Consider the following 12,796-nt stretch of genomic DNA (forward strand, 5'->3'; position numbering starts at 1 on the left):
GGAAGGAAGAGCACTTTTCCTTTGGGATAAGAAAATTAGCATTGGTTCAGATAGAAAGGCTTGCCATTCAACAAAGTTGCATTCTGGTTTGACAATTGTTGAAATGGAAAACTACTGTACTATAGAAACTCTGGAATTAAGTCAAAGATGGACTGGAATGACCAGAACCACTGTCAGCATAATTTCAATATATTTATGTGCAATGGTACAGGATTTTGAGACAAGCATGAAGTCACTAAAAGCTTCAGAAGAGTAAAATGAAGGGTTCAGGTACAATGGCAAACTTAGCTAGCTAAGGTGACACCTGAACATTTGACTTTACCTCCACACAGTCAAAGTTCTCATTAACTTTGGATGTATAATCAATGCGAAACAGTGTTGACAAGTTACCAGCAATATAGTACAAAAGAATCTTCAGCCCCTTGTAACCAAAGGCAACCTCACTGAGGGAAAAAGAAAAAATAGGTTAAAGAATCACTCTTTTATAACTGCATGCTAATCATTTTCACGGAATTGATTAACGTCTCCTACACAGATAGATGTCACTCCTCTGCAAAGTTGCAAAGCGTTTACCACACATGTCTAGAGACATCCTTTAATGTCTTACAAATTCCTTCAATTTATCCAAACATAACATTACTGTCCAGTCATTTCTCTACTTCTGTCTCATGATACAGAAGTAGACTCACCTACAAGTTTACCAATTATATCTACAGCAGGTATTTCACCTTAATTTTGTATGGCTATATTTATACACTTTCCAGCACAGCAAGAGTTGGGTGTTATGGTGGCACCATTAGCAGCAGTTAAGCTCTGACTTTCCAGAATCTACAGGACCACATAAATATCTTCACATACCCACAAGACCGGTTTCCTACTACTTAGTAAGCTGGGGGACTTGGGAAAGACAGTAGGGTATTGAGGCTGTTGTGCAAGTCCAGAGCAACACCATTGGGGCGGGGGAGCAGAGTGAAGTGTGTGTGCTTGCAGTGTAGACTGTGTATGTGTTTGGGGAAATTGTTTTGGGAATAATATCTGCCTACTAATGTGGGTTCAAAGGAGTGGTTTTGTGCTTTGGGGCTCAGATACTTTGCCTTCTACTCAGTTTGTTGGGCAAGTTACTTGTCTTTTTTATCCTCACCAATTTGCTGTCTGTGAAACATTTGTTGATTGGCCACATCCACCTTGTCGGTGTTTTTGTGAATGGCATATTTTGTGATGGCGCCCACATCCTCTCAAAATTCCAAATGTACCTAGTGGCTCCAAACAGTTGGAGACCCCTGCTTAATTCTAAAAAGCTGAAAAAACAATCTAGAAGCAACCTTCTAGAAATATTGTTGCATCCATTAATAGCAGAAATGTAACAAGTTGTGGCACTTTGGATCTTATTTACATAGTCCCTATTATTCCCTATTAAAACCAATCCTGGATACACAACTGTGTTGAGAAACATATCGCATGAACCAGCAGTACACCTGCAGTATTTTTTAGAACTGCCAGTTATGGAACCTGCTGCAAGTTTTAACTGTATATCACTTGTTTAAATGGTACCTTCCTCATTTGTGCAACCAAGGATGTTCACATTAAAAACAGCAGCAAACAACTTGGTCCTTAAGATACTAATTGTTTGTGATGCCAATTATCTATGACTTAGAAAGTGGTATGTATATACATCTGAAGGATAAAGTGCCAGTATAATAAGCCCCCATATTACTGGAGCACAAAACATTATGAACACATAACAGCAGACCTTTAGTGAGAACCACCTAATCCTTGCTTAAAGTCAAAGAATGCAATCAGATCTCTTGCTGAGTTTGTATTCTTCAGCAGTTTTAAAAATTATCGTTGTTATTCAACAATATTTGACAATATATTTGTATTGTTATTGCCAGAATTATACATAACATAATGAAAAATTAAAATAAAATGGCTAATTATAGCGAGCTTTCGCTATAGGGCGGTATACAAATGCAATAAATAAATAAATAAATATAACAGGGGAAAGCAACTGTGTCACAGTCACTTAGCATGCAAAATATTCAACAAGTTTTTGATTAAGCATAGCAACTCTAAAGTCAGAGGGCTGACATACAACCAAGTCATATCCAGAGTAGACCTTACATTACTTAAGTTACTTATGCCCACTGATTTCAATGGGTCTACTCTGTTTGTACCACTGGATCACCAAGAGGGTTGTATCTAAGTCATGCTCAGAGTAGACCCACTGAAATCAGAGGGCAAGACTAACTTAAATACATTGGTTTTAATGGGTCCACTCTGAACATGCCTTAGTTGGATACAACCAACTGGGTGTCCAAGAAATTTGAAGAACTCATTAATGTTCAATATGTGTATTTTCACTTACACAGGACTTCTCTTTTTGTGAGTATCAAACACTGAAATGCATTGGTAACAGGTTGTGTGTGCAACTAAATTAGCTCTTATTAGCATGGCTCATGTTTTTAAGTCCAGCAACAAAGCTGTCAAAGGAAATGAGTTAAAACAGCTGAACTGCTGCTTTTATATGGTAGGATTTAGGTCTGTTATCTAGACGGACACAGTTGCTAGACAAATTTTCAGTTGCACGGGTCACAGAAGACCATGATATACTAGTAATGTTGAAGTCAAATGTGTAACTGTAATTATAACAGCACATTTTTATTCTAATATTGTAACTATTCTATTAAAACCAATTACAAACTTAGACAACTGCTTCAGACTTAAAAGCTAGTGAGCACTGCCAAAGGTTTTCAACACAGGAAGTTATAGGCCAGTACAAGAATGTTTACTAGAACAATTACACATAGTCTAATAAACAACTGAAGGCACTAGTACAAACATGAAATATTAATTTTAACTTCTCAATCTATTTCTGATATTTTCGTGTATCACTTACTCATCCCCAAAAACTTGATGGCTGAACTCTGGATGAAATGTTGTACTGTCATCTTCCAAATCCTCTGGGAAACGAACTGATGAAAAAAGCACTGATTATAAGCTTTGCCAACATGTTTTACTTAATTCACAGGAAGTAAAAAGCAGTTAATAAGTTGTTGCCTTCCTCTGTTTCAAAGGTCTGGCAGAGTTTTCTTCAGTTGTAATAAATCATAGTCTTCGTTTCAAAATATAAACATTATCTCATTTCAAAAACTGATCAATGTCCAGTTGCAGGTCTTCTTCAGAATGGTGGGGTTGGGGAGAGTGTTCTTAACACTTATTTCTCAACTCATAATTAAAATTTAGGGCTGCTTCACAGAACATGGACAGGCACTGGCCCAAAAATGGGCCTAGTAATATTTTTAAATAAATAAAAAGAAATGTAACCTACTCTTCCACATGACGTATCAGATCATCAGTGAAGGACATAATTTAAGTCCAAAATGCGGACAAAAATAAATTCAGTGCATACTTAAGGACAGCATCCTTAAAACATGGTGCTGTGTGAGCAATTTCAAGATGTGAAAGATTGGTGTTAGCAAATTGCTGCACAATAGGTGTTGTTTTTCCAGTATAACAAAATTTGACTGTAACCTGCAGGAGGCAATTTGGTGAAAATTACTTTGTTGGTTTATTGTGGCCTCCGCTTCACTAGTAGCACACACTTCACGTTTAACACATCAGGAATGGAAGAGTTACTTTTCTCAAGATCAGTAAATTTAAAGTTGAACCAGTATTTAAACCTGGGTCTAACACACTATTTGGTGGGCCACAGCTGCTTGTGCATTTTATTAGTTCAGTGCTGACAGAAGCCATAATAATGATTGTTAGATATTTTTCAGACGCATTTAGCACATGGCTAGTTATGAGGCTGTAGAGCATGTGCTACAAATTGCCATTCCTGTCGTTTCTGTTCACTCATTCTCTGCAACAGTAATGATATAGTGATACATCTATACACACAGGCAGGAAAAAGTGAACAAAGTTAGTTCACTAGAGCATTGCTAGCTCTAATGCTCCAAAGGAAGACACAAATAACTGCTAAAACATTACTGAATTATGTATCAAAACCGTATTTTAAAACCTTACCTAATTTTAGATGAATTGCTTCATTTGTATTACACTTATACTCAGCCAATTTCTTCTCCATAGCAGAGAGCCCTAGAGAAAACATATTTAAACAAGTTCTTACCACAGTTCGAAAAACATTTAAATGAAAGATCCCTTTGGTTCATTCAATATACTCCAATTTGTTTCTGATGCTTTTAAGTACTACAAAACAAGGAAACAGTAACCCTAGGAGATTGTATACAAGGACAACAGCTCACAAGATTCCCTCTGTAGAGTCCTGGCACTTATATAACTCAGTGTTGTAAATAGCTACTTGCATGAAGGAAATAAAAAAATATTTCCAGGTAACCAAGCAAAGATGCTTTATACCTTGGTTCTTGTCTTCTTTTAGGCCAGAAATGACTGGGGCATGTACTTATAGGCTAATACTTGTAACATATTTGCAGTGGTGCACACATTTTGGCTGTCCTAGATAACCAGCTCTGAATTTGTGGTCACTAGGACGCTGCAGCTCCCCTTCAGTGCAATCTTATCCATGTGTACTCGGACGTAAATCCCAGTTTGATGAGACATTCCCAGGTTAGGTGGACACAGGGTGTAATCCTTTGTCCCACTGAACTCAGTGGAACTTACTTCTCAGTTAACATGCATAGGATTAAGCTGCTGTCTGTCTCTCATCTGACATTGCAACTGTATGTGAGGTCAGGGGTAATTCCTTCTTTCCTCCATCAGCTCCAAGTTTCAAGGTGGAGAGGGTGGCAGGTAGGGTCCTGCAGTTATGGTAGACTTTGAAAGGCCTCAGAGACCCAGTCTAACTGCAGCCATGATCCCCAACCACCACCACGCCAAACTTGTAAGCGTATCACTGGAAATGGTTGGGATTCATTTTAGCAGCTAGCAGTAGAAGCACCTCAGCCACTGAGCACCAAAAGGCAAGCCTAAAGAGTAGGGATCTTTCCTATGGTTATATTGCATCCTCTAAAGCTCCCCCCAAACACAGAAAATGATCCTCTCCTTCCCAACATCAAGATGGAGAGGAAGGCGGGCGGGAGGGCTCTTCTCTTCACTTTTGCCAGAAGGCAATGCCACACTCACCACAGCAAGCAGAACTGTGGAATGCTGCTTATTTACAAGACTAAGGTACTAGAGAGCTGTTGGCCTCTCTTGCCGTATGCCTCAGGCACCAATATTGCACTCTCACCCCTTACTTCCGCCACAACAGCCATCAATCTTGTGTGGCTCAGATTTACTTTGGTTCTAGATCTCCTATACAACCCTGTGGCATTGTGTTTTCACCCCCACATGAACAGGGTGTTTGGTATTTTCAAGTGGCAAATTAAACACTGCTACTAGAGGGGGGGCTACTAAAATAGTTAATATCACAGAAAAAATGCAGAGAAATTATAAATATGGTTTAAGTAACGACTTGGCTCAGAAATATACAATAAAATGTTTCACAATGCAGCAGCACTAAATGTAAGTAGGGATACAATGACAATAAGCACCCTGGGACAACAAAAAAATTGTATTGCAGTTTGACAGTTCCAAAGGAAAACACTGCCTATTGTCTTATATGCTAAAGGAAACACATGAATTTCTCTCTTCCCTTAGGTTTCCTGTGCCTCCAACTCGACGGGCAAAACCTCATCACTGCATCTTGCCAGCAATCTGCAGTCAACTTAGACCATCAGGTTTCCATTTCTGTGCTGTACACACATGCCTAATTCTGCCCCTCCACCTAATTTTTTCCTGTCATGCCTGTAATACTGTAGCAGAACCAGGCAATTGCAGACTTCTACTAATGTCATACCCAATGCACCAAAGAGGAGCCATACAACATACATTAGGAAACCCATATATGAGAGGTATATAAAAGGACTTGGAGAAACAGCGTTTGTATGTACACCAAGCATTTAGTGACTTAAACCTACAACATCTAACAGACTAATTTTAAATCGATTCTATTACGGGACTGTCAAAGATGTCAAAATTAATTTCCATCAGCATCATTTGTAGGAATTTTCATAGCCCTGTTTTTATTTTCCAGGATTATCACTTTCAGTTTTTTTATGAATATACTTGCTTCAACTAATATTATGAAACTGAATATGCTTTCTGCTTTTGAGGACAAAATAATGGCTTTTACATCATTACACGGGGCTCCTTGTGGAGTGGGGTAAGTGGCATGCCCAACACAGGGATGTGGTCAACAATACAGCACTGCTCCCTGAAATGCAGACTGATTCAAATTCCTGAAAGGGCTTCTAGAAGACCTGAAGGAATTTTGGAGAAATGTGGTGCAAGTGGGTTTTCAAGAATAATAAAAAGAGTGTGCTCAATCTTGGGAATCAAAGCCTGGAAGTTGACAGCACTTTATTTTATTTTATGTTGAATTCTGTAGTGTGATCAATTGTTTTGTCTTAGGTTAAAGGAGAACGTGTTCATCTTTTCTTGTGTACAAATGAGTCAGGTGACTATTAAGGTACCAGTATGTAAGATACCAGTAAATAAAATGAAGATTCAATAAAGGAATTACAAAACTGAGTATGATACCAGTTCCAGGTAAAATAAACTTTATTACTGTCCATGACAACATTTTGGTACATCTAAAAATTCGAACAGCAACCACACTATTTAGTTCAGAAGTTCAGTCCATTGATTTGTTAACCCGTATACTGTCCTTAATGTTACATTTATAGTTCATGGAGATGCTGTTTTGCTGTTTCTACGCTTGCACTGACAACATGTTGCACATCCTTTCTTGCATCTGCAAAACAATTTTTCTGCAGGATTTGAAGATGGCATTAAGTGCTATCAGCACAAGTTCCAGTTCTCCATTTTCAAATGTCCATTCCATGTCTTCAGGACTTGGAGTGACAAGAATCTGTGAAGATGCTTGCTTCCTCACCATGCTCTGATAATGTACTCTTTTCAGATGTTGCTATAACGTTCAACTAACTTGATGCTTCTGGTTGCTTAATAAAGTGTAGAGGCAAGTTCAATATGCTTGGGAGTCAACTTCTTGTCTCTACTCATAATATACACCAAATATTGAGGAATATTCATAATTCTGTTCAGCTGATCAGTAGGTTCATTGTTACCCCTGTTGTCATCACCTGTCACCAAGACTTCTTCTCAAGAAAAAATCATTGAAACATAAACAGGCTATTAGTTATGACACTCTGAGCAGCATCATGATCAACACCAAAAACCTTGAAGACCAGAACTTCATTACCAATCTTCAGTGCGGCGTATACTATAGGAAGAAACCAAACATCTGTGGTTTGTGTATAAGCATACTAGCAAGACCATCAAGTTCAATGCAGTCATCTAAGGATTGGCCTGTGGAAAAGAAACTTAGTTGGAACATCAAGTTATAAATTTGCATTTTTTTTTGTCACAAATATTGCCATGTCCCCAAGTAGCAATTTATTTTTTCTTTAAATGCTGATTTACCACTTGTGTAAATGGTAGGCATAGTCATAGATGAGCATTTGGCTAGCAGTAAATGCCATTCCCACATATCATTTAGCTAAAGAATATCAACATTGTTGAGATTATGCTGAATTTCTTCCACAAGACAGACCATGGCACCATCAGAAGTCATAGCTTGTTCCCATGTTTTCTGTGTCTATAAAACTCTTCCAAACAGTTCGAATGGTACTTTCTGTAGGCAGCTATTAGGACATACACATCAGCTAATCAAATAGCTTGTGTTTTGTAAGCATGTGGTTCAAGCAGTATCTTGCCACGTATTGCGAAAGTAGTTATGCTGAAGATGTGTGCCATATGCTCTTCTTGAGAAAACAGGCACAGGCTCCAGATCAGTAACTTCACATGTTGTCTGATAATTCTGTTGGAAGCTGTAATGCTTTTCTTTGATGAGGTGGTCTCCTGACTATTTTAAACTTTAAGATAACTTGTATGCATCTTTTAACCAACTGATGGTTCCCTTGTTTGGGAAATCAGAGTAGCACGTATGATGCCACACAACATCTTTGTTTTCACCAGCCAATACCAAGTCAGCTCTTTGAATTATATCTCAGTGAGCAATATCTCCAAGCTTGGTTCTTTGTAATGCTGCCTCTTGCACCTTGGCAAGTCCTTGCTTGTTTGCAGTCTCACACTTCCACAGTGTCAACTCTTGACAAAATATACAGACCTTAGCATCACAGATATCAGTACTCATCTTCATAGGGTGTAAAAGGAGGTCGATTGGTGCCTTATCAGGGTGACTAATGAACCCACAGTTTCAAGGTGATAGGATCCAGACAAACACTTGAAAAGCTGCCTTTTTCCAACTGTTGCTGCTCCCTCCTAGCAACCATTGCCTAGCACCTGTTGCCATGACTCTCCCTCTCTCCAACATTCCTTCTTCCAGACCAGTGTGACTTGTTGGCTATATTTCATATGTCCCTTTCTCAAACATTTTCCAAGTTCTACCCCTTTGGGTTACAGATTGTGGCTCTTAAAGGGCCAACCCACAGCCTGCAGACCAACCGTTCTTTATCTTTCTGTGTATCCCTGCATGACATGCTCCCAATGACACGACATATAGGACACAAAATTTCCACTTTACTTACAAGTTAGATGGGCTGCAGTTGCTGGCTTTCCATCTCCCCTGACTCATCTGTACTCCATAAATCACACACACACTCTCCTTTAACTTGTTGTTATATGCCTACAAGTCGATTATGACTTATGGCAACCCTATGAATCTTTTTTGGAAAGATTCATAGGGATTTCATGGTAAGAGGTATTCAGAGGTGGTTTACCATTGCCTTTCTCTAAGCCTACGGTATCCGGTATTCCCAGGTTTCCCATCCAAGTACGAACCAGGCCTGACCCTGCTTAGCTTCCGAGATCAGACAAGATTGGGCGTGTTCAGGGTAGTATGGCCATACCTTTCACTTAGAACATGACAATTTATCACATTGCTGTAAACCGCCCAGAGAGCTTCGGCTATGGGGCGGTATAGAAATGTACTAAATAAATAAATAAATAAATAGATTATGGAAATTCAGCCTAACGAAAATAAAATACTTTCAGCTTCCAAGCTTTAAATTTAAAGAATCTGTGAAGTGGTACCATTTAAAGAATTGCCATAATGATGGACAGATCTTAAAATTTTTAAGTTCAAAATAATCCTTCTCATATATTAAAAAAATGATAGATTGTATAAAATAACCAAATATGTGAAAATTGGTGGCCATTTTGCAGCATGGCAGCCAAGCTAATACAAATATGTATCTATATGTGGCAACCTAGATTTTTAAAATTTTAGCACACTGCTTTAGTTCAGAAATATGCATGTGCACCTAATTCTTCTCCAAACACCTTCATTCTCAGTTTTGGAAAAAGTGCTCCAGTCTATTGCGTGGAGACCCCTTCACACAATTAACACATGAAGTGGTATCAAAATCTAGATACACAAGCAGGTCAAAAAGCTACAGTGTTTAGAGCAGTAGCAGCCAGACTTTTCAACAAATGTACCAAATCCAGCACATGAAACCACCGCTACAGTACTACTGCAATACATATGCACACCTTCTTTCTCAGCTTCCACCTCTGTGCCTTGGTGTGGTTTTCACTCCAACCTAATGAGCTACAGAAAAGGTAGAACAGAATAGGAGTGCAGCCTGTTAAGTGACAGCTGGGCTTGTGGGACATACCAACTCCTGTCCAGGGATGCCATGACTACACCCATGCCTGAGGTTGGCTAAGCTATGCTTTAGAGCAGGGTTAGGCAATTCCTCATTCCCTCATGGATAATCTGTTAGAGGCTGCATGCTGGCAGTGGGCAAAGCTAAAGATAAAAGTGTTCTGGATTAACTAATTCATAAGAGTGATCTGCTTCAATTTTCACCATACCTCAGATTAGAATTCCCAATCCTCAACAAGTTCACTCAGAAGTAAACCCAAATGGGTTTGATGAGGTTCTTAAGTGCACAGAGGAATTTTTTTTACTGCAACAGATCAATATAGCTACTGTTCTGAAAAGCAAGTGAAAGAATTCCTTTCTGACTTTTAGTGTGCCACACACATAACAGAAGCATACCAATTTATTCTCAGACAGCTGTGGAGGGAGGGCTTATTTTCCCCAAGGAAACAAGACTGATAACAATTTATTTTTATCAAGTGAAATACTGCCTCTGAAACTAAAGGAAGGGGACACTTTTAAAATAAGGAGGAAATGAACAGGAAGGAAGGCACTCAGATAGGATGGAAGAATGGGGCAGCTTCCAGAGGTGTTGGGAGCCTCAAAATTTGGTCTGGGGGAAGATACAGTCCCTAAGCTGAGTTTGCCCATCTGTGCTGCAATTTAGAGCTTCTCGCTGCAGAACACATAATTAACTTCTAAATAGCCTAATTTTACACGTCTGTTCAAAAGCAAGTCCCACCTACTTCAGTAGGACTTGCTCTCAAGTAAACTGTGTTTACTAAGAAGTAAATCCCACTGTGTTCTGCTGGGTTTACTAGCAAGTGTATAGAGGATTCCAGTCTAAGTAATTTCAGTTATTCATCGCAAACTACCACAATATCCACAAACTACCACAATATCTATGGACAATATCCAATGTTAGTCACACTTAAGAGAAAACCCAGTGAAATAAATGACCTTAGCTAATTTAAGTCCATTGACTGAATTGATCTATTTCTAGTGCAGGTGTAGGGAACCTTTGGTCCTCTTGATGTTGCTGAACTACAATTTGCACCGTCCCCAGCAAGCATAGCCAATGGCCAGGGATAATGGGAGTTGTAGTTCAGCAACATCCAGAGGGCCAAAGGTTCCACACACCTGTACTAGTATGATTTAGTTGGTTTTCACTCTTTGTACTTAACACACAAAAAATGTTTCTTGAACTAACCACAGATAAAATGACAGCAAGAAACACAAGATTTTTCTGCTCCAAAGACTCAAATATCTAAGCAAAAAATGTAGGTCTTCAAATTAGCGTAAGTACTATCAGTGCTTTTTTTTTAGTAAATAATGCGGTGCCAGTACTCATGTATTGATACAAGCGCTGTGGAAGTCTTCACATAATGGTTGCTATGGGGAGGAGAAAAAGATGTGTTGGTACTCTGTACCAGTGAGTACAGTTACAAAAAATCATGGTAGTACCACCTTGCCCATTCAGATGCAAAAACAGAACTATGTCCAATGCTAGAATAACATTGCCAATATGATGGGTGACAAGCAGCACAGGCTGGAGGGACTCCAGCATTTCTGGGGAGGGGCAGGAAACCTTGCAAACTGTGCTGCTCCGTGGACTCAACAGAATGGAAGCAAACCACAGCAAGGCACAGGATGGGATTACATATCTCTACTATAGCTAGAGTGAGCTTTTCAGATCCAGGGCTTCCCTTTAGCATAAACATGCATTTAGGGGACCACTTTTAAAAAAACTACTTGTATGTACAGCAGCAGGGTTGACATTATAACTGATTTTAAGAATACAACCTAGCAGTGGGTTCTAAACCACCAGTTGAAGCCCAATGAACTACATCAGGGGCTCCCAAACTGTGGTTTGTGAGCTTCATTTGGGTGGTCCACGGCATGTCTGTGTTAAGTATTCATACTGATTTTTTCATTGTATTTTATTGCCTCTTATTTCTTACAATGTATTTTATTGTACAGTATTACAGTCTGAATTCTATATAATGCAAACTGTAACACAATAAAATACAATATAACAAATAAAACAATAAACATAATTAAAAACTGTACAGCATCTAGCAGAGTGCATTACAATTGCTAAGAGAGGCAGAAAAACCATTAACTGGTCCTCCAACACCATTAGCAATTTTCAGTTTTCCGTGGGGGGAAAGGTTTGGGAACCACTTAACTACAGTATTCAATACTCCGCACTTAACTTGTGACGGGTGTCAAACAGGCTGCTATCGTTACTGACCTACTCCGACCTGCCACACTCCATGGCAGTTCTCCCCCTGCCTTTCTTCCACCTTCGGTGAAAGCGTTTCTGTAACTTGTCCGCCAGCAAACAATAACCTAAATGAATTAAGAGGTAGTAATGAATTTCAGGGCAGCCAAAATACTTAAGCGGTTACCCACGCAGAGTTTACTCCCCCACCCCCGCTAGTCGCAGGTCTTTCAGAAAAGCCTGGAAAGTGGAAGTCCTAGAAGAGCTTTTTTTCCCGCGCAGAAGAGATTACATCTTCTCCGAGAGGGGTGGGGTGCGTCGGCGGAGAGATTAACTGGGACGGAACCAGGCACGTTTTGAGCTCATGAGTTGTTGGCTGACCCTGGTGAGAGAACCTCCAACCCAGAGAGGCCCACTAAGCAGCCAGCCAGCCTTGCTTTACTCCCGCCATGACCCACTTACCCGCCATTTCCGAAACAGCGGCGGCCTCAGCGCCAGCGAAGCCCTCCAAGTCAGCCCAACTGAGCGAATCAAGCCGCGCGCCCACACGCCGGAAGTGACATCCAACAAGAGTTTGGAGACACACTTCCGCTCGCTCTAAGCGTAGGGTGGAGAGACGTTTGCAACGTTAGAGACGCATGCGCAATGCTCAGAAGCTTCCCTTCCGCCACTATCGGCGCTGATCTTCACTTAAGGAAGTCAAGATTCCGAAGGACTGATTTGCATAGACCCGCCCAACTCCCGCCCCTCCTTTTCTCGGTCCCTGTAGGGGTGCAATCCTCCACATAAAGACTAGTATAGGGTAAATGGTTCTTAATAATGCCCACTTACAATCCATTGCATTTACTAACGAGTAAAAGTGTATAGGACTGGATATAGCAGATTTTTTACTCATAAAAGTTCAT

At 39.8% G+C, this 12,796-nt stretch overlaps 1 protein-coding gene across 3 annotated transcripts in view; it reads right to left on the bottom strand.

The window, feature by feature from the left end:
* HAT1 (histone acetyltransferase 1) overlaps positions 1–12,529 on the bottom strand; it is a 37,014-nt gene extending 24,485 nt beyond the window's left edge. Inside the window, exons 1-5 of one of the 3 annotated variants that reach the window (XM_061608497.1) lie at positions 12,354–12,529; positions 11,922–12,019; positions 4,027–4,098; positions 2,897–2,972; positions 323–443 (exon numbers count right to left, since the gene is read on the bottom strand). In XM_061608497.1, the coding sequence (XP_061464481.1) occupies positions 323–443; positions 2,897–2,972; positions 4,027–4,087 (258 nt within the window). In that variant the 5' untranslated portion in view covers positions 4,088–4,098; positions 11,922–12,019; positions 12,354–12,529. Of the gene's footprint in view, positions 1–322; positions 444–2,896; positions 2,973–4,026; positions 4,099–11,921; positions 12,020–12,183; positions 12,201–12,353 lie in introns of those variants that run through there. The other 2 variants (XM_061608495.1, XM_061608496.1) reach the window with 2 other exon arrangements.
* Between the last annotated feature and the right edge of the window lie 267 nt (positions 12,530–12,796).

This window comes from Rhineura floridana, chromosome 2, assembly GCF_030035675.1.
Source record: "Rhineura floridana isolate rRhiFlo1 chromosome 2, rRhiFlo1.hap2, whole genome shotgun sequence".
Taxonomy (NCBI): Eukaryota; Metazoa; Chordata; class Lepidosauria; order Squamata; family Rhineuridae; genus Rhineura; species Rhineura floridana.